The 19,306-nt window shown below is 49.6% G+C and overlaps 1 protein-coding gene across 3 annotated transcripts in view; it reads left to right on the top strand.

Moving 5' to 3' along the window:
- ITGB7 (integrin subunit beta 7) overlaps positions 1-19,306 on the top strand; it is a 1,338,809-nt gene that overhangs the window by 942,329 nt on the left and 377,174 nt on the right. For all 3 annotated transcript variants that reach the window (XM_085654657.1, XM_085654656.1, XM_085654658.1), the window contains one exon: positions 14,905-15,000. In XM_085654657.1, coding sequence (XP_085510783.1) covers positions 14,905-15,000 — 96 coding nt within the window. The remainder of the gene's footprint in view (positions 1-14,904; positions 15,001-19,306) is intronic.

Genomic DNA, 19,306 nt, shown 5'->3' with positions numbered 1-19,306 from the left:
ACCAGGTCTTTGACATGGCAACCACTTACCTATATACAACATATCTCCCTTAATTTAACAAATTAAGGGGCGTAGCTACAAGGTGCATTTGCATCCGTTTTCGGACGAAAAGCGGCGATAATTTTATCGCTATATCAGCAAGGTCACGCTATCGCGTGAAACCTTGCCTTAGCACCTGAATTCCTAATGCCCATCTTTGCATCTCCAATGAGATGCAAAGTGTGCGTTCCTCCCCAGGATAACGGGAGAAATGTCGCTAAGCGACATTACTCCTATTAGCAAGCCTCACGCAAAGCAGCATAGCGACAAGAAAAGGAGCGATAACCTCTGTTATCGCTACTTTCCTTACGCCTGCTTTGAAACTGACTTAGCCATGATATCATATGGTAGGTGGATATCATGGCTAAGTATGTGAGGCCCTATCAGCAAGCTATCGCCAAACTTTGTGGGATAATCGCTGGGTTTCCAGCGATAATCTCACGTTTGGCAGTTAGCGCTAGGATTTTTATCGCTTTTGAGATAAGCGTTGCTAATAGCACGCTATCTCAGCGGTAAAAATCCACGCTATCCGGCGATAACTATCCTAGCGCTAAGTGCGCTTAGCGATAATTATCGCCGGTTGTGGCTGATATGCCCCAAAAAGAACTTTATGCCACATAACTTTGTTACATATTTAACACATTTCTAACATTCACTCTAATATAACATGGACCATGCCAAAAAATGTTTACAACTAATAAAAAATGTACAAGAATGTGTACAACTATACATTAGACATAATCCTTGATTTGTTATGGAGTAACTCTTTGACAATTACTTGTACACACTGGTTCCCTATCATCATGTTTCAAATTAGTCACTGCAGTTTTACAATTTTTTTAATTCTGCATTTACATGTTTTAATTCTTCAAGTTTCAATTTGGTCAGTGCATTTTTCCTATCTTTTGGTTCTTCACTTAAATGTTTCATTCCTGCATTAGAATGTGCCAATTCCACCTCACTACACTTTATTACATACCTTATATTCCATCGTTTTCCATCCTCCACAATAACAAAAAATCTCAACAATTCTTGCATGTTTTTTTGGTTCTGACCAGTTAGAGTCTCCCTTCCTGGATATATGTAATTCTCTCACTCTTGCAAAATCACCAACTTTGAATTTTGTAGCTCACTCTCCACACCCTCTCCCTTCACCAACCAATATCTTTGCTGTTTCCTACACTCTTTCTCCCATCATATCTTCATTCACCTTTGGCACTTTGCTCTTGTTCACCCAAGCTGGCACAACTACTGAACTAGCCCTTCTTCCCTTTAACAATATGAGCAGCATTTCCTCAGTCAGACAGTGTGAAATAGTCCTATAATTCCACACCATCTTCTTGATTTCCTCTTTCCAATCTAATGCACTGTGTAGAGATAGTTGTATGTTTTCTCCAAGCACCCAATTAAACCTTTCAACAAGACCGTTTTCACATGGGTGATATACAGTGGTTTTCTTATGAACTAATCCCATTGTGATCCAAACATCTTCTTCAATTTCTTTTGCTACAAATTGAGGTCCATTATCTGATATCAATTATTCCGGATATCCTTCTCTTCTGAACACTTTTTTGCAAAATTCAATCACCACCTTTGCTTTTACCTCTCTAACAAACGTAATCTCTGGCCATTGGGAATAATAATCCATTAATATAATGGCAAATACCTTGTCTGTTCCCAAAGTCTCAAATGGTTCACTCACATCTATCCCTACTCTTTGCCATGCATGTTCTGAATATTCCATGGCTATCACAGGTGTTCCTTTCACAGTATGCAATTTATCAGTACAAGCACAAGCTATACATCCTCTTACAAATCTCGCTGGACTGTCTCCTGAATATGCAGTTTGGGGTAAGCCTGTCCAACAGCACAGCAGAATTCCCAATCTGTCTGTGCTATCGGGGCACCCAGAGCTGTGTCCCATCTCTCTTTGGCTTTATCTATGAACCCTGCTCTGTGAAGAACCGTATAGTTTGGTAATAACTTTTTTCCCATCAGTGCATGCAAGCAGGGATTGCAGTGAGGTCAATGTAGGTGATTCTTTGGGAAAGCTTAGGAATAGCGCTTTCATTGCTACAAAACTCTGTAATGCAGTGCAGGGCCGTTCTTTCCCGAATTCCGTGACTGTAAGAAAAGAAACTGCAGGAAAAGCATCCCCCATGGTTTTAACCCCGGCCTCCTGCTAAAAGGTCAGCGCCCGTCTCCCTTGTGACTGATAAGGATGGGTTGTGTGTTAGCTGAAGTAACGGTGCATACAGTGGGGTTTTGTTAGTTTGCGTTGCGATTGTTTGCCGCGCTCTATTTGTGCTGTGTACCGGGCTGAGGGACCTAATATTGTTGGATGTCCGCACTAACGGGGATTGGGTGTGGCTCCTCATATTCTACAGCAGTGTTTGCCATGTATCGTTGGAGGTCAACCCAGTAGTGTGCAAAGTGGGCCTGAGCGCACAGGTAGTGTAGATAGAAATCTGGAGCAACTAACCCACCTTGAAGATAAGGGGGGGGTGTGCATCTGCCAGCCTATCCTAGGCTGTTAGCCAGCCCACGCAAGTGTTGTTAAGCAGGATTGTAATGTTTTAAAAAAGGCCCCTGTTAGTGGGATTGGGATATTAATAAACAGGTATAAAAACTTGGGTAACACAACCATCTTTATGACTACAAGCCTATACGCTAATGATATTCCCAGCGCAGCCTTGCCATAGAGACATGCAGCATAAAGACGGCAAGTAGGCTTGAGAACCTGAATACCAAACGCCGTACTGGCTCAGCTAAGCTGGAGCTCTTAGATGCGGTCTGCTCACACCAATTGGGTCCCCTCAGCAAGACCTCTTACCAAGCGTTAAATTAAAATTAATCTTAGGGTCGCTCAGCAAACCCTCATTAGCCACAAACAGAATTCTTACCACTTAGCTTGGTGGCTAACCACTGAAGAATCAAAACAGGATGTGAAGTTTGAGGCCTTGCCTTTTTATGGCATGTGAAAGGAAGTAAACCGGATACCATGTTGGAGGTATTGGAAACAGGAAGATTTAAAGCTTGGTGATTATACTGATGGGAGGAGCTACCGCTCACTGGGTAAGGATTGTGACAGGGAAGAGGGACGAGGAAGTAATTATCGCTATCTGGCATCCTATTTGGGATCATGGTTAGCAGGTGGCTTGCCTTGCTATGTTAGAGATGAACCTCTATAGGCAGGTACCTCTGATAAAGTGCCACCTTAGAGTCAAGGACATCTGGAGCTGGTGAGAAGGATTCTGTAAGGACAGGGTGAAGTGCTACTTGATGAACTGTACTGTAAAATCCTCCTGCAGCGAGTAACTGGCTGTAGGATTAGTAGCTGCAATAATGATCTTAAGTAGCAATCCTGTGCCTGTGCCATAGCATTACAATACCACAATATTCTGCCAGCTATAACAATGAAGAAAGTTATTCTGCACAATGTGCTACGGTGGTTGCTGAAATGGAACATCCCCTGAATTTAGCAAAAGTAAACCCAGTGAATGAAACAGCACTGTGAATTATTCAAATAGAGATTAGAGTTGTGAGGACAGCAGTGTAGGCAATGTAGGCTGCACTAGTATAATAATTCTCAATATATTTATAGCTTGGTAATACTGAACTTCCCGTGACCCCACCGCTTAGAAGTCACAAATAAAAGAGAAAGACTTTCTATCCAAATAACTAAGCAATGAATAGGAGCATACAGTTACACGTAATTCTTCTGTAATTTATAAACAATTACTCAAGATCCACAAAATGCAAAAATGATTGCGCAATGAGTCTTGAAATCTATTTTTCCAATTATTCTTTATTTGTAGTCAAATGTTTCAGCCCAGCCAACGTGTTTCGTCCAATATGGACTGCCTCAGGGTTGGATATATCTTTTAAAGATAGCTGTAGCAATCTTCTTTTATATTTCGTAGTGAACAAACGCTGGGAATCCCCGTAGCGTCCGGTCAATCAAAACTTCCAAGGATTATTGCCTTATATCCATACTGCCGTGTTCTCTGCTCAAGTTCAAAAGCTGTATGTCTATCCGTCAACTTGACGATATATCCAACCCTGAGGAAGTCCATGTTGGACGAAACGGGTTGGCTGGGCTGATACATTTGACTACAAATAAAGAATAATTGGTAAAAGAGATTTCAAGACTCCTTGCGCAATACTATTTGGATTTTGTGTATCTTGAGAAATTGTTTATAATTTACAAAATAATTACATGTACCTGTATGCTCCTTGTTAGAAAAACACTCCCACACTGGAAGGGTGGTGGTGTTCTCCCAGACATACACTGTGGTAGCTTGGCTCGAGTGGTCAGGGATCAGGCACCGTGCTAAGCATACGTCACACCCTCACAATAACCATGCGTTCATCCGTTCCAAAAACGACACTACACCTTAAAAATTATACTGAAAATATATCTCTTTATCTTCTTTTCTCTTAGTTGCTGATTAAATAAATAATAATACAATCACAGTACACAAGGCTTTTCCTGTGGAAGGGTACGTCAAATAAATACTATCTTAACGATTCAATAAATAAGGTAGATCATAAATAATCAAGGCATAAATATAAGTGCATTACATAACAGGTAATTAAATATTATGAGGCAATAAATACTGCGAGACAATAAATATTGTGCGACAATAAATACTGTGAAACAATAAATACTGTGAGGCAATAAATAGGATGAATACAATAAATACAGTGCTCTCAATAAATAATAAAAGCCAACAGTGACACTTGAAAATCAGTTCACATTCCTGAGGTACTATGGGATGATTTGACCCAATCCCAGCTTGTAGAGATTTGGATGGCCTGAGGGGTATACTCCCTGGCGTGGACAAGGCTGAGGCCTAAACTGAGGTAGATCAAGGGGGAATCTAGAGATCTGGCTCTCCCACACTACACAACCCCTCTGTATTAGTCTCAGCTCACCCCTGGCACAATCAAGCTGGTTCCAGCACCTCTCTAGCCCCTAGGATGGTCTCTTAGGGCTCCACAGGGCCTTAGGCGCCCTCTATTCCACTTACTGCCCTTTTTATGAAGCTCCGATGCCGCTGGAGTCGTGTCGACGCCGTGAGGCGGCTCCGGTTCGATGTCGGCGGCCTCGGCGCAATGACAGTTCTTGACGACGCCGGTAGGCGGTTCCGGTTCGATGTCGGCGGCCTCGGCTCGATGTCGACCTCCGGTTCGATGACGTAGGGCAGTCTCGGCTCGATGTCGACTTCGGGCGGCTCCGGTTCGATGTCGGCGGCCTCGGCTCGATGTCGACCTCCGGTTCGAAGACGTCGGGCAATCTTGGCTCGATGTCGACTTCGGGCGGCTCCGGAGTGCGATCTCCACTCCCGACCTCCGGTGCTCCTTTCCTCGGGTTCCGGCGACTCCGGAGTGCGAACTCCACTCCCGACCTCCGGCACGCTTCACCTCGGTCTCCGGCGACTCCGGAGGGCGGACTTCACTCCCCCGTCGACGCCGCACACTCGACCTCGGGTGACTTCCTCCTCGACCTCTGGTACTCTCCACGACCTCCGTCGGCGCCCTCTCTCGACCTCTGGCGGCTCCGGGTACGACGTCTGCTTTCCAGTCAGCGCCGCTTCTCCACCTCGGGCTCCAGGTCTCCAGGCTTCTCGACGTCGGACTTCAAGAAGTTACCAGTAACCAGGTCAGGAACTTGCTGTTCTTTACTTTTAAGGCCTGTTCCGGCTGTCCAGGTCCTTAAGATGGTTTTTCTTGCTTTCTCCCACACAGGGCTCCAGGCTGGGCTCAGTCAGCAGGGACTAGTATCAAGGGTGGGTTTCTGGACCCCACTCCAGGCACAAGTTTCCACCCCTGTTGCCTCACTCCTTCCTCCTTCAGTTCTGTGCTCCTCTCTCTTCACCAGTCAGGTGCCAACTGCCCACTCCAACTGTCAACTCTGACTTAGCTTCCCAACATTCTAAACCGCCTCCAACTGTCACAGGGTTCCAGAATGTTGCAGAAGGTTCTAGTAGGTTCCAGTGATGTCACAGGTGACAATGGGTGGCCACCATTTTGTGTTTCAGGCCCTCAGACAGAAGTTCCAGGGGTAGATAAAATGGCTCCCTGAATCTGCATCAATACTAAAAAGTCTGGTGGTTCCCAAAAAGGAAAAATACTAACAGGGTTTGAGGCAAAAGCGGGACAAAATAAATGATGATGAGGAGGGACGACCCAAAGGGCTGACAGGTCTAACACGCGTCCCCCCCAGCTGAAAGTGGGGAGAGCTACCCAACCCCTTGGGAGTTCTCATCACTAAGGCGGAAATACCTTGAGAGACCGTCTGCATTGGCGTGGTCCACTCCAGGCCGATGTTCCACCTGAAAGTCCATTCCCTGTAGGGAGATAGACCACCTCAACAACTTGGGATTCTCCCCCTTCATCTGCATCAGCCAACGAAGGGGTCTGTGGCCGGTCTGAACTAGGAAGTGCGAGCCAAACAGGTATGGCCGCAACTTCTTCAGAGCCCATACCACTGCAAAGGCTTCTCGCTCTATTGCACTCCACTTCTGTTCCCTGGGAAGTAGTCTCCGGGATAGGAAGACCACGGGTTGATCCAGACCCTCTTCATTGAGTTGCGATAACACTGCCCCAATGCCATGTTCTGATGCATCTGTCTGGACAATGAACTTCTTGGAAAAGTCTGGGGCCCTTAGGACCGGTGCCTCGCACATGGCTTGCTTCAGCTTCACAAAGGCCTGCTGACAAGCCTCCGTCCAGACTACCCGTCGAGGTTGTTTCTTGGACGTAAGCTCCGTGAGGGGGGCCACGATGGTACCGTATCCCTTCACGAAGCGGCGGTAATATCCGGTGAGGCCCAAAAATGCTCGGACCTCAGTCTGAGTCTTGGAGGGTTCCCAAGCCATGATGGCCTCGATCTTCGCCTGGAGGGGTTGCACCGCCCCCCTACCCACCAAGTGTCCAAGGTACACTACCGACCCCTGCCCGATCTGGCACTTGCTGGCCTTGATCGTTAACCCAGCTTGTCTCAGGGCCTGGAGAACAGCTTGCAGGTGACGCAAGTGATCCTCCCAGCTGTTACTGAAGACGGCTATGTCATCCAGATAAGCAGCAGAGAAACTCTCCATTCCAGTGAGGATCTGGTTCACCAGACGCTGAAACGTGGCAGGTGCGTTTTTGAGCCCAAAGGGCATCACACAGAACTGGTAGTGGCCATTGGGCGTGGAGAAGGCTGACCTTTCCCTAGCTCCATCAGTCAAAGAGATCTGCCAGTACCCAGAAGTAAGGTCAAAGGTACTTAGATATTGGGCAGCTCCCAGCCGGTCAATCAATTCATCCGCCCTTGGGATCGGATGAGCATCAGTTTTGGTTACTGAATTCAGTCCCCGGTAGTCCACACAGAACCTCAGTTCCGGTTGGCCACCCGGTGGTGCGACTTTTGGTACTAACACCACCAGACTGGACCAGGGGCTGCTGGAAGGTTCGATCACTCCTAGCTCCAGCATCTTAGTGACTTCACTGTTAATGCTGGCCTTCACCTTGTCTGACATCCGGTAGATCTTGGACTTCACAGGTGGGCTGTCTCCTGTGTCCACGTCATGGACGCACAGGTGAGTCCTACCCGGAACAAGGGAGAACAACGAAGAGTACTGTCCCAGGACCTGGCGGCAGTCCTCCTGTTGTTCAGGAGTTAGGGATGGGGAGAGAATCACTCCCTCCACCGACCCATCCTTCTCTTGAGACGCAAATAAATCGGGGAGAGGCTCGCTTTCCGCGTCCTCTGCTCCGTCAGTCACCATCATCAAAATGACTTCGGGCCTCTCGTGGTGGGGTTTGAGGCGGTTGGCATGCAGCACCCGTAGGGGCTGACGAGGGGTCTTAAGATCCACCAAGTAGGTAGCCTTACCCTTCTTCTCCAATACCTCAAAGGGTCCTGACCAGCGATCCTGGAGAGAGCTAAGCTCTCCTGGTTCGATCACCCACACCTTCTGGCCAGGCTCCAACTCCACCGGGTGAGCGTTGTGGTCATACCACGCCTTCATTACTGCTTGGCTGGCCTCCAAGTTGTCAGAAGCTTGCTTCCACAACTTAGCCATTTGGCTCCGGAAGGCCAGCATGTAGCTCACCACATCCTGGGGAAGCTTTCTGGGAGTTCTTTCCCATCCGTCTCTCACCAGGCTGAGAGGTCCACGCACAGGGTGCCCATACAAAAGCTCGAAGGAGCTGAAGCCCACTCCCTTCTGTGGCACTTCCCTGTAGGAAAACAATAGACAGGGTAGGAGGACGTCCCATTTCCTCCGCAGGCTTTCAGGCAGACTTCTGATCATGCCTTTCAAGGTTTTGTTAAACCTCTCCACCAGACCATTGGTCTGGGGGTGGTAAGGAGTTGTGAACCGGTAGGTCACTCCACACTCCTTCCACATGGCCCGCATGTATGCTGACATGAAGTTGGTCCCCCTGTCGGACACAACTTCCTTGGGAAAACCCACTCGGGTAAAGATTCCCATCAGGGCCCTAGCCACAACAGGTGCTGTAATGGTCCTTAGAGGTATAGCCTCTGGATACCGTGTGGCATGATCCACCAAAACCAGGATAAACCTGTGACCAGCTGTAGTAGGCGGATCTAATGGACCCACAATGTCGATGCCCACCCTTTCAAAGGGGGTGCTAACGACAGGAAGTGGTTCCAGGGGAGCTTTCAGCTTCACCCCTGTTTTCCCACTGGCTTGGCAAGACACACATGTCCGGCAGTAGGTGTCGGACGTCACTTTCATCTGAGGCCAATAAAAGTGTGGGACAAGACGGGCGAAGGTCTTGTCTTGCCCCAGGTGTCCTGCCAGTGGGATCTCGTGAGCCAACTCCAGAAGGAAGGCTCGATAACGTTGAGGGACTACCAAGGCTCATGACGATCCATGTAGGGGTGCCTTGGGTTCACTGTAGAGGAGGCCATCCTCCCAGTAAACACTGTAGTTCCCTTCAACGTTCCCTGCTGCCTGGGCTTCGGCCTGTCGCCTCAGTCCCTCAAGGGTAGGGCACTCCCTCTGGCCCTGGCAGAATTCCTCCCTGGTCGGGCCTCCCTCCACGTGCCACTCGGCCGGGATGGGGAGGTCCTCCAGTTTGGTGACATCCCCCACCGCAGACTCCTGGTCCACCACCTCCGGTGGCCTATCCGTCCTACGGGGTGCGGACGCCGAGGCAGGCTCCTCCTGTCCTCGGTTCTTCCCTTGATCGGCAGCTGGCTGGGTCTTTGTTCCAGGCTCCAGCCTGAACGAACTCCCTCTCCGGGTAGTCGCGGACCTTGTGCTCACACAGGCCCAGTCAGGTGTACCCAGCATCTCAGTGTGAGTCCGGTATTCCACCTCTTTCCAAGCATTATGCTCCATGTCATTCCCCAGCAGACAATCGACTGGCACGGCAGGGCTTACGGCAACTCGAAGTGAACCTGCAACCCCTTCCCATTCAAAGGGAACCTCGGCCACCGGATAGTGGCCCATTCTGCCGTCAGCCATCGCGGCAGGGTGGAGTACATCGGGAATCACCTGCTCTGGAGACACCAGTTGGCTACGCACCATAGTCATACTGGCTCCTGTGTCTCTCAGAGCCTCCCCCCTTTGGCCGTTGATGGTGACCCACTGCCCATACTTTATAGTATTTGCGGGCACCTGGATCTTAGGAACCATCTCCCGTTCTCCCAGGGACACTAAAGTGACACCCGCCCACTCCCTTCCCTTAATTAAAGGCATCTCCTCCCCGAGCACTACACTAGCTACTCCGGGGGCCTTTCCTCCAATGGGAGGGGGTGGTCGTTTTGGGCACTTCGCATCTCCCTTATAGTGTCCAACGCCACCGCACTCGAAGCAATGGACAACCCTTGGCTGCTGACTCTGGCCAGGATTAGGGTTTCGGGGTGGGTTAGCCCTAGGGGTGAATCCTGTTCCCTTACTTTGGAAATTATTTTGGGGGCCTTTGGAGAACTCCTTTTTCTTTTCCCCTCCCTCTTTCTTCTGGGGGGCGCCCTGTCCGGCCTTTTGAGTATCCCCTCCAGTCCCCCTTGTGGACACCCGGGTACTAGCCCAAATGTCCGCCTCCTCGGCAAGCTTCCGGGGATTGGTCAGCTTGCTATCCACCAGGTGTTGACGCAGTTCAGGGAAACATTTTTCGAGCAGGTGTTCCTTCAATACTAAATCAAACAACCCCTCGTAGTTCCTTACTTCACTGCCCTGAATCCAACCCTCTAATGCCTTCTTTGCATAATCCAGGAAGTCCACCCAATTCTGTGTGCCCAGTTTGTGGCTACCCCGGAACTTCTGTCTGTATTTCTCGGGTGTTAGTCCAAACTTTCGTATGAGCGCCACTTTCATGATGGGGTAGTGGGTCTGCTCATCCTGCTCTAGGGCCAATAATGCATCCCTACCAGCTGGAGGCATGTACCTGTACAATCCCCCTCCCCAGTACTTCTCTGGAACCCCATGGGCCCTTAATGAGACCTCATAGGCCGCTAGCCACTTGGCAATATCGTCGCCCACACCATAGCTAGCCACTAGGTCTTTCGGCAAATAGGGTTTGGGTTCCCTGGTGAACTCTCTTTCTTCGCTGCCACCATTAGGAATAGGGTGTGCCCCGGCTCGTAGGATCTGGAGATCTATCTCCCTTAACCTCAGCTCATGAGCCATCCTCTGTTCTTCCTTCTCTTTCTCCAGCCTTGCTAAGTCCCATGTGAGCTGTCTTTTCTCCCTCCGGTCTGTTAACTCCACTTCAGACAAGCCACCGCTAGAGGCACTGCTGCCCTTCCTAGAAAGTGTCCTGGGCCCCGCTAACAGGTTCCCCACCTCAGGTTGGTACAAACCAGCTCCCTCACTGTCGGGCTCTCTATCCCTGTCCTCCTCCTCAGCCTTGCTTTCTCGTCGTGCCTCCCCCCAAGCCCTTAAGCTGGTTTGGAGTGCACCCTTCTTTGCTCCTGGGGGACAATACACCCCCTCCCGCTGACAAAACTCCCTGAGTTGGGCCACAGTGTACGTTTCTAAATTCTCCAGTACAAACTCCATCTTGCCCACTCAGGTCAGAGGACAGTTATTTGCAGAAGCTATGCAGGGGGGTACCTTTTATAATACCTCCTCCCACCACCAGAGTAAATTTGGAAAAAACAAAAACTCACAATTAGGAAGTCCGCTTGGAGAAAACTCCCGGTGTAGGCCTATGGACTACCCACAGTTATTGTCGAGTATACGTAGGCACAGCTCTATCCCACCGCTGAACACCAATCATGTTAGAAAAACACTCCCACACTGGAAGGGTGGTGGTGTTCTCCCAGACATACACTGTGGTAGCTTGGCTCGAGTGGTCAGGGATCAGGCACCGTGCTAAGCATACGTCACACCCTCACAATAACCATGCGTTCATCCGTTCCAAAAACGACACTACACCTTAAAAATTATACTGAAAATATATCTCTTTATCTTCTTTTCTCTTAGTTGCTGATTAAATAAATAATAATACAATCACAGTACACAAGGCTTTTCCTGTGGAAGGGTACGTCAAATAAATACTATCTTAACGATTCAATAAATAAGGTAGATCATAAATAATCAAGGCATAAATATAAGTGCATTACATAACAGGTAATTAAATATTATGAGGCAATAAATACTGCGAGACAATAAATATTGTGCGACAATAAATACTGTGAAACAATAAATACTGTGAGGCAATAAATAGGATGAATACAATAAATACAGTGCTCTCAATAAATAATAAAAGCCAACAGTGACACTTGAAAATCAGTTCACATTCCTGAGGTACTATGGGATGATTTGACCCAATCCCAGCTTGTAGAGATTTGGATGGCCTGAGGGGTATACTCCCTGGCGTGGACAAGGCTGAGGCCTAAACTGAGGTAGATCAAGGGGGAATCTAGAGATCTGGCTCTCCCACACTACACAACCCCTCTGTATTAGTCTCAGCTCACCCCTGGCACAATCAAGCTGGTTCCAGCACCTCTCTAGCCCCTAGGATGGTCTCTTAGGGCTCCACAGGGCCTTAGGCGCCCTCTATTCCACTTACTGCCCTTTTTATGAAGCTCCGATGCCGCTGGAGTCGTGTCGACGCCGTGAGGCGGCTCCGGTTCGATGTCGGCGGCCTCGGCACAATGACAGTTCTTGACGACGCCGGTAGGCGGTTCCGGTTCGATGTCGGCGGCCTCGGCTCGATGTCGACCTCCGGTTCGATGACGTAGGGCAGTCTCGGCTCGATGTCGACTTCGGGCGGCTCCGGTTCGATGTCGGCGGCCTCGGCTCGATGTCGACCTCCGGTTCGATGACGTCGGGCAATCTTGGCTCGATGTCGACTTCGGGCGGCTCCGGAGTGCGATCTCCACTCCCGACCTCCGGTGCTCCTTTCCTCGGGTTCCGGCGACTCCGGAGTGCGACCTCCACTCCCGACCTCCGGCACGCTTCACCTCGGTCTCCGGCGACTCCGGAGGGCGGACTTCACTCCCCCGTCGACGCCGCACACTCGACCTCGGGTGACTTCCTCCTCGACCTCTAGTACTCTCCACGACCTCCGTCGGCGCCCTCTCTCGACCTCTGGCGGCTCCGGGTACGACGTCTGCTTTCCAGTCAGCGCCGCTTCTCCACCTCGGGCTCCAGGTCTCCAGGCTTCTCGACGTCGGACTTCAAGAAGTTACCAGTAACCAGGTCAGGAACTTGCTGTTCTTTACTTTTAAGGCCTGTTCCGGCTGTCCAGGTCCTTAAGATGGTTTTTCTTGCTTTCTCCCACACAGGGCTCCAGGCTGGTCTCAGTCAGCAGGGACTAGTATCAAGGGTGGGTTTCTGGACCCCACTCCAGGCACAAGTTTCCACCCCTGTTGCCTCACTCCTTCCTCCTTCAGTTCTGTGCTCCTCTCTCTTCACCAGTCAGGTGCCAACTGCCCACTCCAACTGTCAACTCTGACTTAGCTTCCCAACATTCTAAACCACCTCCAACTGTCACAGGGTTCCAGAATGTTGCAGAAGGTTCTAGTAGGTTCCAGTGATGTCACAGGTGACAATGGGTGGCCACCATTTTGTGTTTCAGGCCCTCAGACAGAAGTTCCAGGGGTAGATAAAATGGCTCCCTGAATCTGCATCAATACTAAAAAGTCTGGTGGTTCCCAAAAAGGAAAAATACTAACAGGGTTTGAGGCAAAAGTGGGACAAAATAAATAATGATGAGGAGGGACCACCCAAAGGGCTGACAGGTCTAACACTCCTTTTCATTGTTCAGTTATTCAAATAAAAACATGATTTTCCCCCTGCTGGGAAGCCCTTACCTCACTACACCAATACCACTGCAAGTAGGAAATAAATGTGCAAGCAATCGTGGTGTTATCAGCTCGATACAACATGTCACAGTAATAGCAAATAATGTTTAATGACTAATCCATGAGGCAAGGGATTTAAAAAGGTCTCTATGTATGAAGGGGCAGTAATAGTTAACTGGTTTATTGAGATAAGGCTTCCTACCCGTCAATACACAGCGGTGCCACATTTTAGGTGTGGGTGTCAAAGTGGCACATATGTCATTTAGAAAAAACAACAATCAGCTTGAAAGGATGTAGCCACTCAAGACCCATTTCTGGTGATATTATGGTTACTGAGAGCCCACCTGACCTGTGTACTTAATATGCATTCATTCTACACATCTGTGGCTATTATTCTCATTTATTGGGATACTGGCATGGGGCTTTGCAACGTTAAGACCTGAAAGAGAATGCTCCAGGTCTGAAAGACTGTGGACATAGAATCCCAAATGGATTACGTTGACACTTTAAAAGTGCTGTAGACGGGCTCAATTATAACACTTCTGAAACTCAAATATATAACCACTTTGAAGGAGAAACATTTGTTTAACTGAGGACTCCCTTTACCAGGGGTCCTGGAACTATTTTCAGGGGGGGGGTGGGGGGGATGATGCCATCATTATTACATGACAGAAGTTATACAGATTGGGAAAAATCCAAGCATCACACAAAGAACAAGTGTGGCAAATGTGCCACACCTATTCAACACCAGAGTAGTAAGGGTGTGGTATGTTGGTGGTAGTGCATTTCAGAGCACACTGTTGCAAATATATTACTAAAGTATTGTGCGGTAGTGCACTGTCATTTACAGACAGCACATTTTGTACTGAAATGCAACAACATTTCCACTGAGTCAGTTTTCCTGATAAAACTATATAGAACATAAAGAATAATGTTTGGAAATCTGTTTTACCAAATATTGATCATTTGCACATTACCAAATTAAGTGTCTTTATTTTATTAATCCTATTAAAATCTTTGTTTCATCACACTTCAGAATTACAACAAATTTGCTTTGTTTGTGCTTTCCTATCTGCAGGTATGTTTTGAAATATTTGTCCAGTGTATTTACAGGTATTTAAATGTTGCTGTTTGTTAGAAAACAAATTGACATTCTAATTACTTCCCATTCGCACTCCCTGTACCCCAGCAAGATTGTCACATATTTCACTTTACAAAATCCTCACTTTTGCAGTCAGAGAAAGAAACGTAAACACTATTATACATGTTAAAAGAATAAGTAGAACTTTGTCAGAAGACATAACCTGACATTTGCTGTGTGACTTTAAGCCCATAGCAAACGTGTCAAGATAAAAAAAATGAAAGGCATCTTTATTTTTCATTCACCTTCCTAATTCCAGCATGTTTATTTTGGAGGTGCTGCATCACCCCCAGCACCCCTACTTCCAGCGCCTATGCCCTTTACAGAGAAAAACAAAACATTAACCTCTGACAAACATTCGTAGCTGGTTCGTTGAAAGGGCTGAGCTTGAAAGGGAACTTTGTGTGGTTCTTTAATACATTGTGAAAGTATTTCTATTTGTTTTAAGGATTACCCCTCGGTCGGACATGTGGCAAACATCCTTTCAACCTCCAACATCCAGCCAATCTTCGCAGTGACTGGCAGCATACTGTCCACATACCAGGTAAGACACCAGCAAGTCGAAGTACTCCACAGACCACTCTACAGTTTTCACTGTTAGAATGGAGGAAGAAGGGTGAAAGGAAGGTTTGCATGTGTGCGTGTGCAGTGACCTGGTGAATGACCAGAGCTGTGAGTGGCTTTCAATCATAGACTGCATGCCACGATTGAGGATCACTAGAACATTTATGTATAAGTTTCAAATAAGAGGGATAAGGGGGGCGTTTTCCACTCACACAAGGGAGTGGGAGGTCCAGACTGGTAAAGTGCCCCAACAATGAGACTCTCAAGAAGAATGTTACCAGTAGTTCCTCAAAGGAAAGAGAAGGGTGGAGGTGAATCGATAAGAGAGCCTAAAAGGACTACATGTACGCTATGTGTAAAGTGGGTAATCCTTTTGTTGGCTATTAATGCCCTCACACACCCTTTCAGGTGTCATGCTTCATCATCTGGGCTGCTCCTCGTCGGGCCGGCGGTGCAATGCCCAACGCGCTCCCTAAAAGGGGCACTTTATCGGAGTTCTTTTAATCCAACAGTCGTTTGGTGAAGTGCGGGTATGGGGGCCTGGTTATTGTAGATACAAAAAGTGATTTAAAACAGGGTCGAGAGTACCAGTGTGGGAATTCAATTTATTCTAAAGGTCTCCTTCCCTGATTAAAAAGTGTGTGTGGCACTCGGTAGAGTGTAATGTCTCTAATTAGAGTGCATGAGATTGGTGGTCAACATGTTTCTCGCTCTGAGCTCGTGCGCTCGCGATTCGTCAGGACCTATAAAACTATCTACAAAAATACAGAATATTGGTCTCCTAGTCACAATGAGTAATGTGAAAAAAATCATTTAGCTAGAATACCTGTCATGGTCTGGTGCTACCTGTAAGAAAGGGAGGACGGTAGGTTAAACTGATCATTATTGAGACATGTATAACCACAGGTAATAGAAAAAGCATAACAAACAAAAAGGCTTTCAAGGTGATTCATCTCCATCACAATTAAAAGGATCAGTGGTGACTACTGATGCTTGAGCGTCAAAAAACTGCTCATATAAGGTGGTGTACCATCAAAGTGAACTACAGTGACTATTCACCTATGTGGAACATGTAAAAACAATAAAAGCGGCAGAAAACATCGTTGGACTCCCCCTATTCAGTAGGACTGCGGACCACAACAGTACTTGGTGGACTCAGCGTGAGTCAAAGGACCTCTACAAGTAGGTCTAAGCCAAAGGGTAGTAATGAACTTAATGGTGTGGGGGGGGCGCTAGAGGGCGCACAGCGGAATGGCTGCCTCTTGAGACAGCTCCGCCGGACGGGGAACACGAATGGCGACAAAAGCATGACCAGAGGCGCGCCGCAGCCTGAAAATGTCGCTGCGATGATCGGAAGCTGCCCTCCACAGATGGGGAGTGCGAGAACCGCTCAGGTGCCCTGCTACCCTTAAAACCACAAACTCCAGTAATCCGCGGTGTGCGAGGCCAACGGCTCCCAAGATGGCGGCGCCCGGGAATACGCAGACGCGATCTTGCTAGCGTCTGCCCTGCCATTAACGACTGATGCCTGCGGGGGACGCGATCGCTGCGCTGCCTTCAGGTCTCCTTTGCTGACCCATCGCGGAAGCCCTGGAGGCACGGGTGAAGACTGTGGGGCGCTGCGGCGGCCGCGTCCAGCCACGACACCGCTGCGGACGGGCTGCGGCTGGCGCTGCCCCAGGAGGAGATACGTGCTGTCCGCCTACCTGTCCGACCGCTGCAGGGGTGAGTGCTGACCCTTGAGCTGCGGTGCAGCTGCGCGGCTGGAGGCGCGTAGCGCTGTGCTGTGGCGGCGGACGTGGGACCGGCGGGACGTGGTGGCTGCTGGGGGCGCCGATACAGGCTCGAGGAGCGGACCGACTATCACTGCGGAGGGCCGAATGCGGCATCCTGGACGTGAGGTGCTGGCTGCCCCCATCGGCGAGTAAAGACCTGATACTGGCAAGATTCCTGTGCGACTGGCGCAGCGCTGGGACAGCGGGCGTTACGCGGCGCGCTCCGTGGATGGTGCCGACCGCGCAAGCCTGCCGGCGAGACGGTGAGAGCTGGGCAACATAACGAATCTACTGGCGCTGAATGATGGCAATGGAGCCCCTGCGGGGCGAATGGCAGGGATGACGAGGTGAAAGCCTGAGAAACTGCGAAGAGCTGTGCGCCTACTGTCCTGCTGCGACACCCCCAAATCCCATCTGCAGAGGGGGCGGTGCTGATCGGTGACCCTGCAAGCGGGACCCCCGGAGCCCAGTGGCGCACTCAGACAAGATGGGGAAGCCGGAAAAGACGCAAACAAAACTTCCATTTGAAACTAAGCGCCAGACCAAAGGCGCCGCAGCGCCACCAGACGAAGTAACGGGTGCTGAAGACTCAACACCCCAGGGTATGGCGAAGGCGCTGAGGGCCATCCAGCAGAGTCTACAGGACATCCATGGTAAACTTGATACCATCACGCTGCGTGTTGACAACATGGCGGCGAAACTGGATGCGCACGGGGAGCGGCTGACGGAGGCAGAGACCCGAATTGGGGCGCTGGAAGACGTCTCGCAAACCACGACTCAAAAATGTACTGAGGCTGAGAGACTGATGGAGGCGCTGAAAAACAAGACAGAGGATTTGGAGGCGCGCTCGAGACGCAATAACGTGAGAATCACGGGGGTTCCGGAGTCTACCAACACTGACCGGATGGAAACGTACGTCGAGGAGCTGCTTAAGGACATTGTGGGCGCGGAGCACCTGTCCCCAATGTTCCTCATTGAATGAGCCCACAGGACGCTGGCCCCAAGACCGAAGCCTGGGGCGCCCCCGCGGCCCATAGTCGCCAGAGTCCTCAACTACAGGGACCGTGATGCTATCCTCCGAATAGCGCGTGAAAAACAACAGATCACGCACCAAGGCAACACACTGGCGTTCTATCCGGACTTCACCCTCACAGTCCAACAAGCGCGGAAGGAGTTCAACCCGGTCAAAAAGAAACTTCGTGATATGGGGGTCGATTACGCTATGCTCTATCCCGCCCGGCTTCGCATAACGCACGACGGACATGCGACGCTGTGCCATTCGCCCCGAGAGGCGCATGAACTCATCAAAAAAATCGGAGCTAAGCGCAAAGAGAGGCGGAGGGTTGATCAAACTGCGGACGCTGACTAATGTATTGTACGAAGAGATAACAGAAGAACGGCGAAGCCACTCTACACCGTGTGCTGACCCTGCGGCCCTAACAAGGAGGACTGTGGAGGGCGGAATGGACGACGAGGCGACTTCAGACATGGCAAAGACGGCGAGTGCACTTGCCGCGAACGAGCATACCTGGACCTCTGAGGGGCTGATGACCGGTAACATTACTGCTATTTCAGTCCTGGTGGTACAGCAATGGCTCCTGACTATGGGCTTCTAGGGGTAGTAAGCCATTACAAGATAGAGCCCGCTTAATGTTGGAAACAGCCGTTCCATGCTGGGATGGCGTATAATTTCTGGGATTGAGGGAGGTCCACCTAGATGAATAGCGGGAACAATGAACCCTGACTATCGGGACTGGATCATGGGTATGAAGGACAGGTACGGGAGGAAGGGTGAACAAATAGCTGTTCGTTGCCCGTCAGCTAGCAGGGAAGTAATGCTGTAAATGGGACGGCATGTGCACTGCTGCGGCTGCGCTGGGCCCTGGGGAGGGTCGCTAAGATGCTTGCACTGATATGGAACCTATTGGGTTCTGAATAATAATCTGTCCCCTTCCACATCCATTGAGTTGGATGGAGTGGTGTGTTCTAGGCGGTCCCCCAAAGAGGGAGATCCCCGAATCCAGTTACTCTAATGTTTGACCTTAGTTATGGGATATGTCTTTGGCATAGTTGGGGTGCTGAAGTGGGTGGGGGGAAGTGGGGTACGGTTGGGAAGTTGAAATGTTGGTCACTGTGCATGAGACGCATTGCTGAACTCCAAGTACGATTGCTGAGAAACAAGGAGGTCCTTACCCGCTGCGACAGCTATGGGGGCGCGCTCACTAGATGTGGGGGTGACTGGTGCATACATGCTGTTACTGGGAGATGGCTGATAGCAGGTTAGGGGCGGGATATCTTCGACTGCTAACGTGGAATGTCCGGGGGCTTGGTAACCCCAAGAAAATTAGGCAAACACTGGCGTATCTAGACAGGCAGCGCATAGACATTGCACTCATACAAGAAACTCACTGTGCGCCGTCACGCCGAATAAGTGTGGGCCGGAGGTGGGCCGAGTCGGTACACTACTCCTCCTACTCCTCATATGCACGGGGGGTGATGGTGCTGATAAAA

The sequence above is a fragment of the Triturus cristatus genome, chromosome 4_1 (assembly GCF_964204655.1).
Source record: "Triturus cristatus chromosome 4_1, aTriCri1.1, whole genome shotgun sequence".
NCBI lineage: Eukaryota > Metazoa > Chordata > Amphibia > Caudata > Salamandridae > Triturus > Triturus cristatus.
This window is presented reverse-complemented; position numbering and strand designations above follow the sequence as displayed.